The 19783-nt window shown below is 39.9% G+C and overlaps 1 protein-coding gene across 2 annotated transcripts in view; it reads left to right on the top strand.

Annotated features, from left to right (window-relative positions):
• The window catches only part of VPS35 (VPS35 retromer complex component), a 45195-nt gene extending 26554 nt beyond the window's left edge, over window positions 1-18641 (top strand). For both annotated transcript variants that reach the window (XM_006121197.4, XM_006121196.4), the window contains exons 9-17: window positions 2209-2305; window positions 2394-2542; window positions 3509-3716; window positions 4320-4475; window positions 11496-11618; window positions 13246-13425; window positions 14711-14950; window positions 16149-16292; window positions 17669-18641. In XM_006121197.4, the coding sequence (XP_006121259.1) occupies window positions 2209-2305; window positions 2394-2542; window positions 3509-3716; window positions 4320-4475; window positions 11496-11618; window positions 13246-13425; window positions 14711-14950; window positions 16149-16292; window positions 17669-17848 (1477 nt within the window). In that variant the 3' untranslated portion in view covers window positions 17849-18641. The remainder of the gene's footprint in view (window positions 1-2208; window positions 2306-2393; window positions 2543-3508; window positions 3717-4319; window positions 4476-11495; window positions 11619-13245; window positions 13426-14710; window positions 14951-16148; window positions 16293-17668) is intronic.
• Window positions 18642-19783: the final 1142 nt, after the last annotated feature.

Genomic DNA, 19783 nt, shown 5'->3' with positions numbered 1-19783 from the left:
CATCCTGGAGAATTGGTGACTTGTGAATCTAATTGAGGGATTTTTTTTTTGGTCTGTCTCTGCGGAAACAAATTAATGAACTTAAGAGCTCTTAATTATTGTGATTATGTGAAGTCATGAAACATAGTAGCAGCTACTTCAGAGTGGCTGCATGTCAGAAACTATCTGTGCAGTCTCTTGTTTGGAGCCTTTGTAAAATCTAATACTTTGTTTTTATGTGCAAAATGATGACCTACAAAATATGCAAAAACTAATTCCTTCTTCTCTTCATAACATTGAGGTACAAGTATCTCTTGTTCTTAACTTCATGGTTTACCAGCAAAGCTTTACTTCTGTTTTTAGAAGAGCTGCCTTGTTTTAAAAAAACAAAACAACACCTCCTCCCCCCCCAAAAAAAAACCCCCAACACTTTAGTTATCTATTTTTAAAAAATCTTACCACTGTACTTAAAGAACCCTCTGGGGTTTTTTCCCATGAATGGTCAAGTTGGTTTGTAGTTTTGGGGTGGTTCTTGACTTATCATTGTCTCTGTCCACAGTGTACAGAAAAATGCTGCCTTCTGTTTTGGTCCTGGCCAGGATATTGTGTCCTGTGCAGTCAGACTGTTTCTTTGCTCTGATTCTTGACTGTGCATAATACAGCTGTGGCCACCCCGAGGCTTGTGAGCCGCATGTGGCTCTTCCCCCTCCCCCAGGGTGTGGCTCATGAGGCACGCCCCCCCCCCCCAGTGGCTCTTAAGCCTCCCGTGTGTCCCCCAAAAACGCTTCCCTCCTCCTGTGCTGACCTGGGCAAGGGAGTCATCTGGCGTGGCCATTAAAGATGTAGAACTAAAGATGGCGTCAGCTGGCGGGAGCCTGATGTGGCCATACGCGACTGGGGGCTCCTTTTAAAGGGACAGTCTTGTTGAGCCAAAAAAACCCAACCAACAAAAAAAAACCCATAACACTTTGCCCCAGCTCTTTGTGCTGGATCCACTGGTATCTTGGCTCTTTTCCCAGAATAGGTTGGCCACCCCTGTCATAATATATTCTACAGTTATTGCCAGCTACCTTGTGGCCAGTGTATGAACAGGAAGGGAAGATGTTTTGGCTTACCTCTGTGAAGTGTGAGGATGGGTTGATCCTGGCTCATATAGACTTAGAAACTCTACACTAAATCATTGGGGCCGTTCTCCCTTCCCCAGATTGGGAAACAGGCGAGTTTGCCATTCTCTTTCTCATCTGCCCATTCTATTATCTCAGCAAACTTAGAAATCCTGTTCCAGACATTACAAGTACTGCAGATGAGTAACTTGTTTAAAGCTGGTTCCACTCAGTGAGGATGTGTTGTGTGGTCGTGGGTTTGTTTTTTTATGAAGGCTTCTGTTGAGGCAGGGGAAGAACACTTAAGGCACTGTGGTTAGAAAGGAATTAAATGCCATTGCTTGGAGCTTGGCAGTCTGTATTATGGAACATCCAAGCAAATGTTATTGGCTTCCTGTTCTTTCAAAATGTATTTTTCCCCCTCTAACACATCCTGTTCTCCCTTGTAACTTTTTAGATATTGAAACAGTGCTGTGAGCATGAATGGTTTCCTATAATTGTAACTGCTGTGCATAGTTCTAGCTGATTGAGACACACAAAACAGATGAACATCCCCTCCAGTCTTGCTTGCATTCTCAGCAGCTGTGCATTCTCTCCATAACACTGAAAGAAATTGATCACTGCTTCCAACCATAGTCTTTTCTCCATAATTTTGCCATGTGTAAGCAGTGGAGGTCCTGGACTTGCTGATACAATTTTTTTTTCATGAGCATACAGCTAACTGTCAATATTTCTTTATCTTCAATTCACCTTTTTCTTGAGACCAGTACAGAGATGTAGTAAATGTTTACTCAGAAAATAACATGAAATAATTGTGGCTACATCAGATATGACCACTGCAACTGTCCTTTGCAGAGGTGAAGATATATGCTCTGTGTTTAGGAACATGAATTCAGAAACATACTGGAGGCTTCTCATTCCTTTCCTTCAGTTTATTTTTTCTCTTGGGGCTAGTTTACTATGCAGTCAGCTGTGCTTTCTGACTTCTGTCACAACTTCCAACTCATATCGGGTAGGTATTAATACACCGGGTCTAAGTACATGACTTCATCTCTCTGTTCATTTAATGCTTTGTCTCCCTAAAATAGAGAATCTAATGTAAATGAGCTTCTTTCCCTGTTCACAGGTTAGCTCTGTTTGCTCACCGTGAAGATGGACCAGGGATCCCAGCAGATATTAAGCTTTTTGACATCTTTTCACAGCAGGTGGCCACTGTTATACAGGTGTGTTCTGAATATAAGATACAAAGTTGGTCTTTATAAAGAATTAGTAGTTTCTCTCAACTCTAACTTGTGCGGTCTCAAATTTCAGTCTAGACAAGATATGCCTTCTGAGGATGTGGTGTCATTGCAAGTATCGCTCATTAACCTAGCTATGAAATGCTATCCAGATCGTGTTGACTATGTTGATAAAGTGTTGGAGACAACTGTGGAAATCTTTAATAAACTTAATCTGGAGCAGTAAGTGAACACTAATTTTCTTATGATGCATGGTATTTTTCCTGGAAGCAACCGTGTTTAGCTTTTTAAAACCACATTATCCAGCCCCCTACCGAAAAAGGAATTTGATGTTACCTTAAGTATTTGTTTATTTGCTAGATTGTAAGATAGTATTCTAAGGGTCAATGAAGACCTCACTCTTTAAAGGTAATTATTGTCCTTTAAGGGTTTGTCTACAGTGCAGTTAGACACCCAGCTTATGGGGCTCAGGCTAAGTGGACTGTTCATTTGCAGTGTAGACATTTGAACTTGGGCTGGAGCCTGGGCTCTGGGGTCCTCCTAATAAGTTGGGATCTCAGAGCCTAAAGGGGTTCTGCAATTTAGCAGCCCCTTGGCCCAAGTCAGTTGGTAAGGGTCGACTATGGGTGTCTAAATGCAGTCTAGACCTTCTGAAATTACTGATGAAGACCAAGTAGCAAAGAGACCCTGAATAAATTAGGTTGTTAATTGGTGCTGACCTTTATCTTGGATACACAATTCAGTTCTTTCGTAAGACATCCCTGGTGAACAGCATTCAAGTTGCATTGTAGGAATGCTGGCTTATTCCCGAAAGATCTGTGATATGATCTTCAAGGTTGTCTTTTGGTTTCTGAAGAACATAAACCAGTGCAGCTCTTCCTAGAGTTGAAGAAACACTTCATACTATACAGTATTAAAGTCAACAGATCTTAATTTCTAAAAATTACATGTATTTGCATTCTTGTGTTCCTATTATCTGAGGCATACTAAATTGAACCAGATGCTTCTGCTTTGTTAGCTCAGGTCATAGTGTTGGGGTTTCAAATACTGCTTCTGAAGTTCTCTCTTCCTTGCTGGTAAATAGGCAATCTATGGAGAAACCTTGCTCCCCATGCTTAGGTACGGTGGAATTGATTCCTTTTTATATGTGGACTGAATTTAACTTTGTTTTTAATGTTTATATTCTAGTATAGCAACAAGTAGTGCTGTTTCAAAAGAGCTAACTAGACTTTTAAAGATCCCAGTTGATACCTACAACAATATTTTGACCGTTCTGAAACTAAAGCACTTCCATCCGCTCTTCGAGTACTTTGATTATGAGTCCAGAAAAAGCATGAGTTGCTACGTGCTTAGCAATGTACTGGATTATAACACAGAAATTGTCTCCCAAGAACAGGTATGAAAGAATACAGCTAAATATTAACCACCACAACTTTCAGTATTTCTAATGATTTTTCTGTGTGTATGTGATGCCTTGGAAACTAACACTAATTGACCTGTTGGGTTTGGGGGTATATGTGTGTTTTTCAAAACTGCAGTCTAACAATTTAATTAGCACATGATTTTCTTGACCAAATTATGCTCCCCTCCAAAATGATCTAGTTCAGCTTCATGCATCTCCCTGGTGCATTGCATCTTGGCCTCCAAGATGTGATCAGAGGAAATCTCCTAATTACTGAGTGGGAGTTGAGGAAGGGGGGTGATTACATAGTTTCTCTAGCTGTCACTGATTTTGTTGGTTTTAATCAAAGGTGTTTAAACAAGTTTTTTTGCCGTGCCTTACACATTTGAAGAGATGAGAGCTGTTCATGCACAGGGAATGATATTGTATTATGAGGGGCATGCTTCAGAGCAGGCTAAACTAAATAAACAAAGGAATTTTAAAACAATAATGGTCTCTCTTTTCCCAGTGTGCTTTGGATGCTGATTATAGTACTATTTTAAAGAGTAATTAAGAGCCTAAGGTGGCTGGATGTGTTTTGTTTTGCCTTCCTTACAGGTTGATGCAATTATGAATCTGGTATCAACACTGATCCAGGACCAACCAGATCAGCCTGCTGAAGACCCTGACCCTGAAGACTTTGCTGATGAGCAGAGCCTTGTGGGAAGATTTATTCATCTTCTACGTTCCGATGACCCCGATCAACAGTATCTGGTATGCTTTTAATACTGTCACATGCTCTTCAGAATGCCACCTGTGATTAGAATATCACTTGTTCATAAGGTGCATTTTAATGCAGCTAGAAGCAAGGGTACTAATTTTTTGTTCTTAGTGTGTGTTAAAACGGATTAGAGTGCAGAGCACTTACATTTCCCCATATGCAAATTGACTTGTGTGAAACGTGGTGCTGTGCAAGTCCAAGAGTGATTTACAACTGTTAATATTTCTATCATATAGTCCAGCTCGTCTGAAGTGGCCTTCAGTGTTGTTTTTGAAATTGAAGATACGTTGTGCACCATCTTGCATGTGCAAGTGTATGCTGGGTATACATTCACGTAGAGGCAATTGGAGAATATATTTCCTTGAGCCATCCTAGTCATAGGCAACCTGCAATATTGCCAAATCTGTATGGGTTAGACATTTACTATAAATATAGACATAAGCAGTGTTCTTAAATTTTAAAACAGGAAACAAAGTAGTTGACTAGTGCATGCTCCCAGAAATTGGTCTGGAGCCCTGATTTCCTGAGTTTCCTCAATCTTCTGCGATCAGTATTTGTAAAACCCACTAACAAAATGTGCATCTTCTCTCCCTCTGTTAGCTTGCTTACGTGTAGTAGATTGGCCTTCTTGGCCAGTTTTCTCAACTAGTTCAAGTGGTAGTGGTATCTGCTAGCCCAGTGTTTCTTAAAATTTTTAAAACCTAGGAAAACCAAACAATTTTTTTAAATGAGGAACACCAAGGATTTTTTGTTGAGGCCCCCCCCCCCCCCCCCCAAAAAAAAAAGATTTGGGGGAGAGGAGTTACTGGGGGAGGGGGGAAGGTCTCTTGCCCCTTTAAGGGTGGCCATTTTGAACTCTGTTGTTCTGTTGGCACACCTCCGACTGCCTCGCTGCACAACAGTCTGCCACAGTACACAGTTTAAAAAACACTGTGCTAGCCATATAAAGCCATATAAATCTACTGATGAGCCATGTGGTTGTCAATAAAACTGCCCAGGAAACTTATGAATGCTCCAACTTGCAACAATAATGCTCTTTACCTTTGTGTGTATGAAATACCATTAATATAAGAGATAGGCAAAAAGGTAATAATCTCTTGATTTATTTTTGCTTGTACAGTGGCATGTGAATTGGTACAGATGATTCAAGTGGTGTGGTGTTTCTACTCAGCAGTTTTATTTAATAAAGCCATGTAGCTAGTAAGCAGTAAACTGAATCTGGAGTACATTAAAAGCTGTAATAAATTGCCTAGGGAGATTGTGGAATCTCCATAATTGGAGGTTTTTAACAGTAGGTTAGACAAACACCTGTCAGGGATGGTCTAGATGGTGCTTGGTCCTGCCCATGAGTGCAGGGGACTGAACTTGATGACCTCTTGGGGTTCCTTTCAATTCTTCTATTCTATGATCAGCTTTAGTTTTCATTCTGAGCTTTAGGCCGAAGGTAGAATGCTGGATTATACTAAAAGGGTACTTTAGGATTTTGTCTGAGGTTTTAAGAGTAAGTGTGTTTGGGGGAAAAAAAATTACATGCTGCTTTTTCTTTTGCTATTTCATTAAAGTGTTGCAATATGTGCCTCAGTTTCCTTGTTAGTAAAATGGAGCTAATGGTACTTAACCTGCTTTTCCTGAAATGCTTTTAAATATGTGGCTGAAAAATACTACATAAAGTCATGGGTTTTTAAAAAAGACTATCAATACTCTGGCTGTGATCTTGATCTGGTAAGTAGCTTGTGGCTGTAGCTAGACAATGCACAGCTCCTTCACTCACAAGCCTACCAGTGGCTTACATCCCTATAGATGGACCAGGATAGTATAGAAAAGTAACGATCATGTCCAGCACATGAAGTCTTGAACTGAACTTCCCATAACACTTTTGGAGAAAAGGATTCCATTTTTAAGTGTCAGTGGCAGAAGCTGATCCAGTCAAGGAATAGAGCTTTCTTGTGAATTGGCTACTTTCTCTGAATAACAGTATATTTAATATTGATTGGCTGTATAGTCAACTGGGAGGACTCTACCTTTACCTTGAATAGTCATGCTCCAGGAGAGAAGCAGAACATATCCTTAGATCAGTGACACTGCAGCCACAGAGCCTTATGGCTCCCATTGGCACCTGTGACTGCTGCACCAGTAAGTGAACACATGGTGTGGCCAGTTGGCAGGTTTCTCAAAGTGGTTTTGTGGACTACTGTGAGAAACACTGCCTTAGATGATGGCTTGGTCTTATTTTGGGACATTGTGGTGTGGTTCTCATTTATCTTTTCTGTTTTCGCACCTACTCTTTCTAGTGAGAGACTTTAAAAACACATGTTAGCAATGCCTGTATATAGGACTGACAAACTTATATGCCTGGAGGGAGGTATTGCAACCTATATTAATTGACCCTGTGTGGTGTTAACTTGTACACCTAAAAACTTTTTACAGAAGGCCGCCACTATTATAGTGTCAAGCCTCTATAGCTGCTAAAGCTTGAGGCTTTTTTTTTTTTTAATTTCCAGGAGGGAAGAATTCTCCTCTAGTATAGGAAATAGTGTTTTAACTGTATCTTTCTCTTCACTAATTCACTGTCTTAATGTTAGTTGGGCAGGGATGAGTGTCAAATATACATGTTAAACAATGGCACTAACCCACTTTTACCAGTGTACCCTCTGCTGTAATTAGAGGAGCTGGAAAAAGATAAACTGTAGGAAGCAGAAGCATGGGGAATAACCAGGAAAAGTCTTCAGGAGGCTGAGGTAAAAATGCTGGTTTCTAGATGTTGCTAGATCTTATCTCTGATAGGTTTCAAGTGACCTTGGCTTTGAGCCTTTAAAGGTAATTTTTTATGCTTTTAAGAAGCCGCCAGATAAGACTTGATAACAGAAAACAATATAATTCATATATCAATATAAATGTTTTTAGGATACAATTGGATTGATTTCACTAAACTTTTCATTAATTGAATGATTTGCACTAAACACTTTTCAGTCCACTTTAACTGAAGCTGAAATCTTAAATATAGGTAATCCTTTCTTCCTCCTCTAAAAATTTGTCCTCGATCACACTGACCAATAAAGTAGTCCTTGAAGCACTTCTTTAAAATAGCTTCTTTTTTTTGATCTGTAAATTGCTTTTTTCCAAAGCTGTTAGAAAGAATACAGAGAATTAAGGGCCAGAGAGGTTAATGACTTATTGATGCACATCAAGGAAACTTACATAATCAGCATTTCCTTGAATTGTAGGGAAGAACTACTCAGTGCCTCATGAGATAGTCAGGGATGCTGATAATTTGTTGCATGTAATATATGAATTCATCTCTTGTACTGAAAACAGCTTATGTCAAATTCTGCAAAATCATATTAGGGTTATGGCATACTGAGAGCTCAGTGGCTAGAGTAACTTTGACACGTTAGTTCTAAGCCCTCAATGGGGCTTAGCAACAATTTTTAATATTTTTTTTAAAAATGCATTGTGATTTTAAAATATCACTTCAGTTTCCAGTTACAATAGGATCTGTTAAAGAACTTAAAAGCTGGTTCTCCCCAGCACTGTCTCTGCATGGGACAGAAGAGTAGCGGGGAACAGGTGTGAGCCAGGAATCAGCTGATGGCCAACTCGTGCCTATTCCCAGACACTGTGACTATGCTTTTCAAATAGGGATGTTAACTATCGGTTATTTTACTAGTTGAGTAGTCGATGGAATTTCCATTGACTAGTCGATACGCACTTCTGCATTCCTCCTTTGAAATGTACAAGAGCCCCAGTGGGAAGAAATGTGGAGGAATGTGGAATTCCACGTGCAGCCGGGGCAAGCGGGAAGTCCTGCTAACTTCGGATTGCATGCAGTGTGCCAGCTTTGAAATGTACAAGAGTCCCCAACAGGGACTCTTGTGCATTTCAGTGCAGCATGGAGCCTGGGGTCAGCGGGGGACACAGAGTCCCCCACTGTCCCCAGGCTCTGTGCTGCACTGCCACTTTGAAATGCTGCGTGGGGCCTCCCCAGCTGATTCTGGGCTCCATGCAGCATTTCCGTGGAACCTGGGATCAGCTGGGGACTCCCCAGTTGATCCCAAGTTCCGTGCTGCATTTCAGTGGGGCTGGACGCTAACCATGCTGCGGCTCCCCTGCTTATCCCATTTTATCAATGGAAAATCTGTTGACTAGTTGATTAGTTAATTACAGTTATGGTAATTACCATGACACAGATACAGAGAGTAGATGTGGCGCTACAAGTTTATTTTAAAATAAAAAGAGATCCTGAGTTTCTTTCTTCAAAAGTTCTAGAAAGCTTCAACAGTATAAGCTCTTCCCCTTGAGGATATTAACCAGTCAGGTTTTATTTGTCGTCTTTCTGATAGCTAACCTTGCTTTATACTTTCAGTATTCTCCTTCATTAGGTACATTGAAACATATTGAGTTGACAAATGATCATCTTTAACTAGAACAATTTTTTTTCTTATGACGGTTTATTTTTTAGTTTTTCTGCTGGTCACAGTATGAGGATGGTCATGAAAAGATGAAAGATATGTCTATACCACAGTTAACCCAGACCAGCGGACTTGGACTCAGGCTAAGAGCAAAATGAAAAAGCTTTTGTAGTTGTTAAAAGGAAATAACCATTCTTGAATAGTATCTTGTCTTTCTGTTGTAATGCCAGGTTGATGTTTGTCTTCACTACAGTGTTAACTCAAGGTATAGATCAAATGTTGTTCTTACTCTTGTACACACACCATTTCAGAGTGTAGTGGTGCTTTAACCTTAACTATAGTAAACTTCCGATAATCCGGCACCTTTGGGACCCAGGGGGTGCCGGATTATCAGATATGCCGGACTATCAGAAGGAGGGGCTATGAGGGGTCTGGGGTGGGGGGGGTGCCACCCCAGACCCCTCATAGCCCCCCCTTCCGATAGTCCGGCTCTGCCCCCGGCGTCCCTGATTCAGCCGCTGCTGAAACTGACCAGCAGCAGCTGAATCGGAGATGCCTGGGGCAGAGCAGCTGGAGTGCTGCCAGGTTGGTCGGGGTAATGCCGACCCTTGGCGTGGCGAGACCAACCAGGCAGCACCCTAGCTGCTCTTGGGGACGCCTGGGGCAGAGCAGCTGGGGTGCTGCTGGGTTGGTCCCGCAGCGCCGCTCCTTGGCGCTACTGGATCAACCCGGCAGCACCCCAGCTGCTCTGCCTCAGGCGTCCCCAAGTCAGCAGCTACTGAAATTGACCAAGAGCTGACTCCAGGAAGCCCGGGGCAGAGCAACTCTGCTTCGGGCTTCCTGGAGTCAGCTGCTGATCAGTATCAGCAATGTCTGACTTGGGGACGCCTGAGGCAGGGAAGCCCGGGGCAGAGCAGCTCTGCCTCAGGCTTCCTGGAGTCAGCTCTTGGTCAATTTCAGCAGCGGCTGACTTGGGGATGCCTGGGGCAGAGCAGCTGGGGTGCTGTCGGGTTGATCCAGTAGCGCTGAGGAGCGGCCGTGCGGGACCAACCCAGCAGCACCCCAGCTGCTCTGCCTCAGGTGTCCCCAAGTCAGCCGCTGCTGAAATTGACCAAGAGCTGACTCCAGGAAGCCTGAGGCAGAGCAGCTCTGCCTCGGGCTTCCTGGAATCAGCTGCTGGTCAATTTCAGCAGCGGCTGAATCAGGACGCCTAGGGTGCTGCTGGGTTGGTCCTGCAGTCCCCAGGGGCAGCACTAGGGGACCTACCCGGCAGCGCCCCAGCTGCTCTGCCTCCGGCTTCCCCGATTCAGCTGCTGGTCAGTTTTAGCAGCTGCTGAATAGGGGAAGCCGGGGGCAGAGCAGCTCCAATGGTCCGGTTGCGGAGCACTTCTGGGTTCCTTATGGTGCCGGACCATCAGGAGTGCCGGACCGTCAGATGCCGGACCAATGGAGTTTTACTGTAGCTGGTCAGTTTGTGTGTGGATTGAAGTTCTGTTGCTCCTGATGCTTGAAGTATATAATGCAGCAGGGATGCAACTACAGGACACAATTCATTAGAATTTCAGCAGCTGCTTATCCAATAGTTCTGTATGCTGAGAGTTTGCAACTTGGGCTCTCTATCTTGAGTTACTAACCTCAAATCAAACAATTCTTGCAAAGAAGATGAGGCCACAAAATGATCCTGCACAATTCCAGGGTCAACTTCTGGGTCAACTTCTGAGACTGACAATGACACCTAGCATATGTCTACACAGCAGAGCTAAAGTTGAATTTAGATACACAGCTTTTGTGACATTAATTGCATAACTTATGTCAAAATAGCTTAATTCGGCTTTTGACGCTGATTATACAGCAGGAAGTTGAGGGAAGAACATTCTTCCTTCAATTTCCCTTACTCCTTGTGAAATGAGGGTTACAGTGAGTCAGAGTAAGAAGTCCTCTAGCGCGACATTATTTTGAAATAAGGCTTGTAGTATAGATGCTTATACTATGTTACTACAGAATAACGTCAGTTATTCTGGAAAAAACGCTTCTGTGTAGACGTATCCTTAGTATTGAGTGATCTGGCTGTGAAAATATTGACACCTTAAGCAATTATCAGCACTTCAAGAAATGGAAAGTAATCTACAAATGTTTAGGATTGGAGTTCTATACAAAAACTACATACAAGAAAAGCAACCTGAAAGTAATTCTCAATATGCAGTCAAAACTGCTTTCTGTATGAATATGCAAGCTGTTTTCTGATCCCACTCTTTAAGCTTATGTATGTGTTGTACTTAAAACATGCTCACAACCTTGGATTCTCAACTCTTAATACTCATTCGAATCAGCAGTCTTGTCAGAAGGGACTGCACATTCAGTACAGCTGTGCAAGTATGTTCACGTTTTTTAATTAACATTTTAAATTGCTCTCTGGAATCTCTTCAGGTGTACCTTTTGAGGGTATTTATTAGTGATTTGATCTGAGAAATCTAAAGCCAGTTTGTATTGATTCCTTGAAAAGAGTTCCCTAATGCTTAAAAGCACAAGATATTACATGGTCCAAAAGGCAAACATGGAAATATCTTTAGATTTATGAAAATAATTTGAGTGCTTTCATTTTAGATTTTAAACACTGCCAGGAAACACTTTGGCGCTGGAGGGAACCAACGTATTCGTTTCACACTTGCTCCCTTGGTTTTTGCTGCGTATCAGCTTGCCTTTCGCTATAAGGAGAATTCCAAAGTGGTGAGTTATGGACATTTTGTGAACTTGATGCTAGTCCTGCCCTCTAAAAATGCCTTCTGTTTGGCTAAAGTTTGTGTAGTTAAAAATTTCATACCGGGAATTAAAAATCTGAATTCTTCATCTTTTTAAAGCAGATATTAAATACTAGAGGATTTACCTGGCATTGCTCAGGTCCTTGACTGAAATAATTCGTTTTTCCTCATTTAAATCCATTGCTTTGGGGTGGGCTGGGGATCAGAGGTTTAGTATACAGGCTTCTCCACTGAGAGAGGACAACCCCAGCTCTCTTGTCATAACAGCAACTTGTAGCCAGGTGAGAAGCACCTTTCCATTGCTGCTGCTGCAGCAGGCACAGCTAGAGGTGGGGTGCATATTCCCTGGCTGGGGGTGGACAGACAGACCAACTTGCTGAAATATATAGTAGGAAGCTGTCCCTTTCTCCGTTCTTGCCGCCTACTGCCCCAAAGGCTGTCCCAATCCCCATATCTGGCCACTGCTGCCTCTCTGTGATCATTATACACTATAACTCTATCCCTACTAGTAAACCCCTCCTTTTTCCTTTTTATGAGAAACAATCACAGCCCTGGCACAACCAAACCCTTGTCTTCCTTAAAGTTAAGAGGAAGCTGCATAGTAAATTTTGTAGGCCTGGCTCTTACCATTTAGGAGGAATTCTTGAATGAGCAGACACAAACTCTCTGTCTGGATAGATTTATATATAGCAAATCAATTTCTCATGCAATCAAGAGAAGGTTTTTTTTTGTCTCCCCCCCCCCCCCCCCCCATTCAGGTTCCCATCTAATACTGTTTGCCCAACATTTTATGAAACAAAAATTGGATAGAAGCTTGGATAGTTCTAGATTATGTTCTGAGAATAAAGGTGGCTGACTTCAATGTTATATCATGCAGCTAATTATTAAGGGAGCATACTTCAGGTGACTTAAGTGAAATTGCTACTGAAAATCAAGCTAGATATCTGTAGCTCTAAAAGTGCATAAAATTAAAATAAGCTATCTTTAAAAATGTTAGGCCTTTTGAAGGCAAATAATTTTTCTCAGATTGTGGTAGTTACTCTCAGAATTCTGTAGAGTTCACTCCAATCTGGCCCCTTGAAAACTAGCAAAAATGTTTGTTCTACACTTTATATGCTAATTGGTATTAGAGATGTTAATACATTCCTCATCAAAATGTTTTCCGGGTGAGCATCAAAATCTCTTATGTACTAAAGATTGTATTTTATAGTGACCCCTGTTTACAGGATCATGTGCAAATGCCCCTTTGCGTGGTTGGGCTGGCTTGCTTAAGTATAATCATGGTAACTGCGTGCTAAAATTGGGTGTATATTTCTGAAAGTGAAGCTCCAGAATGGGGAAGGTGATATTTTGTGCTACTTTTGAACTTGAAGGTTGTCTATGTCCTGGTCTAGAATTCTTAATGGTCTTTCACAGTAGTGCAGTCAAATTTTGTGTGGCAACCTACTCTAATGTGATCAATCATTCTGCTTTCTGAGATCAGTTGAGAGAGGAAGAGAATAAGCATGTTTTGATTATTTTGTTCTCCTGAGTCTTACCCTTCTTGCTGTTGCAATGGTTTAGTCCAAGCTTTGACTTAACCTTCTTTCTGTTAGGATGACAAATGGGAAAAGAAATGCCAGAAGATCTTCTCGTTTGCACATCAGACCATCAGTGCTTTGATCAAGGCAGAATTAGCAGAGCTGCCTCTGCGGCTCTTTCTCCAAGGAGCACTGGCTGCTGGAGAAATTGGTTTTGAAAACCATGAAACAGTGGCCTATGAATTTATGTCCCAGGTAACGTTTCAGAATATTTTTCTTCACCTGCATTGCTTTAAAAACTTGATTTAGCTAGTTTGGTTATGAAATTAAATCTGATATTTAACTGCAAAATCACTGAAGGTGTGATTCTTGTTTTTAAGACACATATTAAGTCTAGCTTCTCCCTGCCTGAACAAGTGCTTCAGTGTCACAACTTCTGGAGCACAGCAATGCCACTTGCTGTATCACCATTCCTTTCATTGGAGAATGTGGCTTCTTCTGATCTTAAATGTTACTTCAGCAGAATTTCTAGGCTTAGTTCAAAGCTCCAGCTGCCTGTCTCATGTAACCTCAAGATGTTTACAGTAAGCTTCAGAAGTTGCAATGCTGGGTCTTGCTAAAATTCTCAAAACTTACATTAAACAATTCTTTTATCTGAAAGTCAACCTCATTTATTTAATAGATCTGTGTTAAGTAACTCCTTGGGTTAAGCTTACTTCACATTTGACCAGATTACTGGAAAACAGTGTAAAGGTCAACCTGTTCCTTCTACTTAACACCTCTGTCTCCCTAGCTGATAACCTTTTGAAAGATGTGCCCTCCCCCACATTGCCTTGTGTCTCCAAAGCCAAGTCTGGACAGTTGAGACATGGAACATGTGCTATGTTTAACTTTCTAGTTGTGGGTGGTGTAGGATTTTTAAAAAGTCACTTATAGATTCTTGTTCCATGAAATTGAGACCATAGTCAGGTGTGTGTGGGCGTGTATGTGAGCAGGTTTTTTTTAAAAAAGAGGGCATTTTCTTCATGCCTTATGAGACACTTGCATTGGTACTTTACAAATATGTTTATGCTGGACATACATACTAGTGGGCTTTATTACCTTGGATCACTAACTTATCCTTCATTGGCTTTATCTACCCCTGAATCATTTCACATTCTGGTTATAGTGTGGAATCTACACCAAGGGCCATCTCTAATAGGAAGTGCCTTGTCTTAAAGCAGCCATTTCAATTGAAGGCTAAACAAAGCTTTACTAAAGCTTCTGAGAGGATTTTAAAGATTTTTATAGTAGGCTACTGGATTTTTTTGTTTTGGTAGGTGGCTTCTTAAAACAGGTTTGCGCTTTTTTTGTGTACAGGCTTTTTCCTGTTTCTGACTTGCTTCTAACAACACAAGAATTCATCTATCCTGTTTACTAAGTATTCAGCCTAAAACTGTGCAGAATTCCAGAGCCTTTAGAATACACTTACATTGCCTTTGCTAATATTGGTATAAAGAACAATAATTGTAATTTTGTTTAATCTCTTTTGTTGCATTAGGCATTCTCTCTGTATGAAGATGAAATCAGTGATTCAAAAGCACAGCTGGCTGCAATCACCTTGATAATTGGAACGTTTGAAAGGATGAAATGCTTCAGTGAGGAGAACCATGAGCCTTTGAGGACTCAATGTGCACTGGCAGCTTCAAAGCTTCTTAAGAAGCCAGACCAGTGCCGGGCTGTAAGCACTTGTGCCCATCTGTTTTGGTCTGGCCGAAACACTGACAAAAATGGAGAGGAGGTACGGGGGGCATATTCACAAAAAATGTGACGTATCTTTCCACAGTTTGGATGTCTGACTCCTTTTTTAGGAGTGTTTTTGGTTTCATACATGTGCTGTAGGTTTAATTGAAGGTTGTCATTTACATATTAAACTTTTAAAATGCAGTAGAGAAAACACTACAGAAAGATAGAAGTAAATGTAAAACAGCTTCATAAGGTTCATATAGGTTCAAAATCACAGCAACTGAAATACTTAGATCTGACTATATCTATACTGAGTGCATGATGCTAGAAGACCGTGTGTAAAATAGTACACAAGCAACTGATGCAATACTAAGTTTGCACTATTAAGAAATGCTTAAGTCAATGTTTAAAATGTGTGCTGCTTTTTCCGTACACATGTGCTTTAAGGAAGTCTTGATGTGATCATATTTTTTTTTCTCCTGTCTCAGACAGAGGATGACAGGATCATCAGTTAACAAAAAAAAAAGCATCTATTACAAAACAACTAAATTTGACTTTCCTAAAACTTGGCTTGATGAGAACGACAAAGTAAATAAAATAAGCTCTAACTATAAACAGCTGAATAGTGCAGTTTTTGAAAAGCATGCATTTAAGGACAGACCCAGTGTTGACTAATTTGAATAGGAAAAAAACTATTGAATGCAAGTTGAAATGAATAATAAATTAGCCACATATTGAAATGTCTTGTTTATAGGTTTACTGAAGTTATTATGCAGGTAACTTTCAAAATGACCAAGTGGATTCCAAACTAATTTTTTTCAAACTCAAAGCAGTCCTGTGTCATAGGTAGAAACATTGTAATCAGATTTTTAAAAGGGAAAAATTGAACCTTTTTAATCTGTTGCTGAAGGGATTTTTCTCAAATTAAATTTTAAAGGCTCCTTTCTGCAAAGATCACACAACAAACTTCTGCCAAAATAGTGAATCTTTCAGAAAGTTTAGTATAGTAAAAACTCAAAATAGATTTAACAATGAAAACTTTTGCCACATGAAATAAGTATTGGGTGCGTTCATGGTTAAATTTCAAGGAGTGCTTGAATGCTCTTACTAGGATAGTGAATTTAGGTAAGTTTTTGCATGTCCCTGTGCTCCAAGTGAGCAAGATTCTTGATACACAGGTGTGTTTGACTGTTTGCTGCTCAGGTATTGGTTGGAATGTTAGAGGCTTACATATAACACTTTATTTTCTCTAGCTTCATGGAGGAAAGAGAGTGATGGAATGCTTGAAAAAAGCTTTAAAGATAGCAAATCAGTGCATGGATCCTTCACTCCAAGTTCAGCTTTTTATAGAAATTCTGAACAGATATATCTATTTTTATGAAAAGGAAAATGATGCGGTAAGTGAAGATCTCTTATAGAACCATAGGATTGTCTTGAAAATAGTCCTATTTTGAAGTTTGTTCCTTACATTAGACTTTATGCTCAGCTGTCCTAGTGACATGAGTTGATTGCATCCCACAACACTACTTATTTGATATTGCCTTTTCTTGGTCCTTTTGACGAAGTAGTGAATCAGTTTTGTGTATGTGAAAGATATCCCCCCCTTTTCTAAATTAATACAGTTGCCATTTGTCTCCTAGCTGCTTGGTGTGGGTTGTGGGGGAAGAGCTGTGCTGCTATGGTGTAGACTTTCCTATACTGACAGAAGGGGATTCTTGGTTGATGTAGGTAGTTGATTTCCCTGAGAGAGAGTAGCTAGATCACTGAAAGAATTCTATAGAACTCTATTCTATTTTTTTCCTTTTGTTTTACTAAGATCAGACTAACATGGCTACCTCTCTATTATTTTTCATAGTGAAGAGTAGGTTGACCTAACTACATCTACAACTAGTAGTCGACTATTGTGTCAGCTAGTGGATAAGTGTTTGCTTATTGGATAGTCGATTAGTTGCTTACATCCCTAATCCACACACACACTACCTTAATATTGGTGGTGCACATAAGAAATTTCAACCTGTCCAAGGACAGAAAATGTTAGAGGGAACATGTCATTGTACTTAATGAAAATGGATTTCAGATGCAATAAGGTATGTGATTTGGGTAAAGAGTCTGGGGTAACTTCAGCACTTGTATGTTTCCTGATAATGCTACTGTGAAATAAGATTGCAGGGGTTTATTGCCTAATTAGGTTTCAGTGGTTAATATACTTCAGAGGCTGCTTTGTATTTAACATGCCCTTCCAAGATGCACAACTTCAAAACTCAGTTTCCGAGGTCCTATTTTTTTTTCTGCGTGATATATTTGAAGTGCTTTCCTCTGCCTTGCCAAACCTGCATTGATGCTCACAGTAAATCTTGTTGAGAAAATAAATTTTCACATTTACCTATAACTATATGCTAAATAATTGTAATATAGAGATAAAGCAGTCCCTGAAGCATGTATTTATAATGGAAGCTGTTCTAATTCTAAGGTTAATAGTGCCAAGTTTATTCATTTCTATGATTTTTTTACAAAGGATTTTGAAGTATTTTAACATTGATGAATTAGTCTTTGCAGACTCACATGAGGTAAGAAGTATTGTACCTATATTAAAGATGGGTAAATGGAGGCAATAAGGATGTTGTCACACAAATTTGTGGTAGAGCTGCGAGACTACGACTCTTGTGCTCTAATTTTGCTTGGAGGCAAGTCTGTGGGTGAAAAGAACTAAGATTTGTTTAAATGTGCAGAGTTGTCATTTACAAATAGCTGTATATATATATATTTATTATAGGTGACAATTCAGGTTTTGAATCAGCTCATACAAAAGATACGAGAAGACCTTCCAAACCTTGAATCTACTGAAGAAACAGAACAAATTAACAAACATTTTCATAACACACTGGAGCACCTGCGTTTGAGGAGGGAATCACCAGAATCTGAAGGGCCAATTTACGAAGGTCTTGTTCTTTAAAGAAGATAAACTTGCACAGACATGCACACACTGTACTTATTTCTGTCCTTCCATTTACACTGTCTTTTTATTACGATAGATTTAATAGACTGTGCCTTTCAGAAATGCCAAGTTAAGTTACAATACATTTAAATGTGATGTGTTCAGTTCAGCACTTCCAAACACTTACATTTAATATGTTAGCAAATTTAAAAGGTGTTCAGATTGGACCAGCAGCTATTGATTGGATCATGAATTAGCATGACTGGACTTGTTTGTTTAAAATTGTGACATGTTAGGGCTCTTTTATTCCAAGTGCTAGCCTATCTTTTTCAGTCCATGTTCATTGTCGCTTCTGTAGCACTATGGAACTTTAATCTGGCAGTAGCTATCCATCTCAAAGTAATCTGATTTCTGTTTTTTTCTTTAATAGAACATATGATTTTGGGGGCTATTGTTGGTTGGATTCTGCTTGAGCTTTTCTTTTAGTGCAAGTTAAGTCTAAGTGTAATATTTTCCCTAAAAACTAGAATATATTAATGCATGTTTGGAGAGTTTTAAAACACCATGCTCAGAAACAAAAGTTATATTTTGCATATTAGGGCTCTGTGACATTCAGTGAGGGGCCAGTACTGTGCACAGGGCGTATTTATCGAGATAATTTTGTTCCAAATAGTATTAAAAAATAGAGAAATTGTGATCTATAGAGTATATGTATAACCATTATTGTAAATTTAGGGGAAAATGCATTACACAAGTTTATTCAGTATCCTGATTTTGCACCATCAGAACAATAAAGTTGCTATTAACTCTGGTTTTATGTCTAATGTTTGTTGGATTTAATATTTCTTACAATAAATAAATTTCTTGAATTATAGGTGGTGTCATAAAATCTAATTATCTAACTCAGATTAATGGGAGAGGGGTACATTTGGTGTTCCAGTGAATGCAGATGGATTACAAAACGGCTACCTAACATCAGAATTCAGCCAAATACTCATATGTTCACTTACTAGCATCTGGCTGAATGGTGTTGGGGCCAGTGTGTGTGTAACGAAAATTTTGAGATCTGTCATATAATAACCCCCTTAGCTCTCCATGGATCTAAAGGAAATTGCTTTCAGCCAAAACATTCCATCTAGTAAGGGATGGGAGTCTCACAAAATTGGAGCTTGCTGATCTCATTCTGCAGAAGAATTCTACCACTGAAAACAGTTGGCTAAACGCTGTGTCTTGCCTGGTCCTAACTCCGCTAAAGGACTAATAACGAATAAAACTCTATTGTATGTGTTACGTACAAATAGAAGGGAACCCGTATGGGCAATGACTATAGAAGTCCGTGTTGACATGTAAATGCTGGTGGAGAATACCTAGAAATCTGATGATCCAAGCAACTGGTTCAATACAGCACATTATATGTTATGGTGATGGTGCCTTTATTAATTGTAGTAATAGTGGATCTCTGAAAAAGATGCTGTACACTATGCTTTAACATTTGCAATAGATTCACAGTTTGCAAATTGCTAGATATGCCAGCTGAAAAGTTTACTGTTGGCATCTTTCGGTCTTTCTTTCTACGAACTATTCTGCAGATTGCTATTATGCTAGAAAGGTATAAACTTAGCTTCTCCATATCTCTAACGAGTCTCCACTCTAAAAAGTTTAGTGAGTCATCTTTTATAGTAAGTTTGTATATATGCTGGAGCCAGGATGCTGCTATGAATATTAAGGAAATCATCTATTTTATGATGCTTACACAAGTCTTTTCAATTTATTTTAATAGAAGTTTTACAAAGTAACATTTCAAAACAGTGGTTCACAGCCTGCATGTAACACAAGATGGGTCATAACAGCTGATTGTCTGCTATGTAATGGACAAATACAATTATTAACCAACTAAATTTTTGTCTGCTTTGAATGAGGAAGTGGTTGCAAAACAATGCAAAGGAAGATCAT

This window comes from Pelodiscus sinensis, chromosome 12 (genome assembly GCF_049634645.1).
Source record: "Pelodiscus sinensis isolate JC-2024 chromosome 12, ASM4963464v1, whole genome shotgun sequence".
In the NCBI taxonomy this organism is placed as follows: domain Eukaryota; kingdom Metazoa; phylum Chordata; order Testudines; family Trionychidae; genus Pelodiscus; species Pelodiscus sinensis.
Note: the sequence above shows the minus strand (reverse complement) of the source record. Positions and strands in the feature narration are given on the sequence as shown.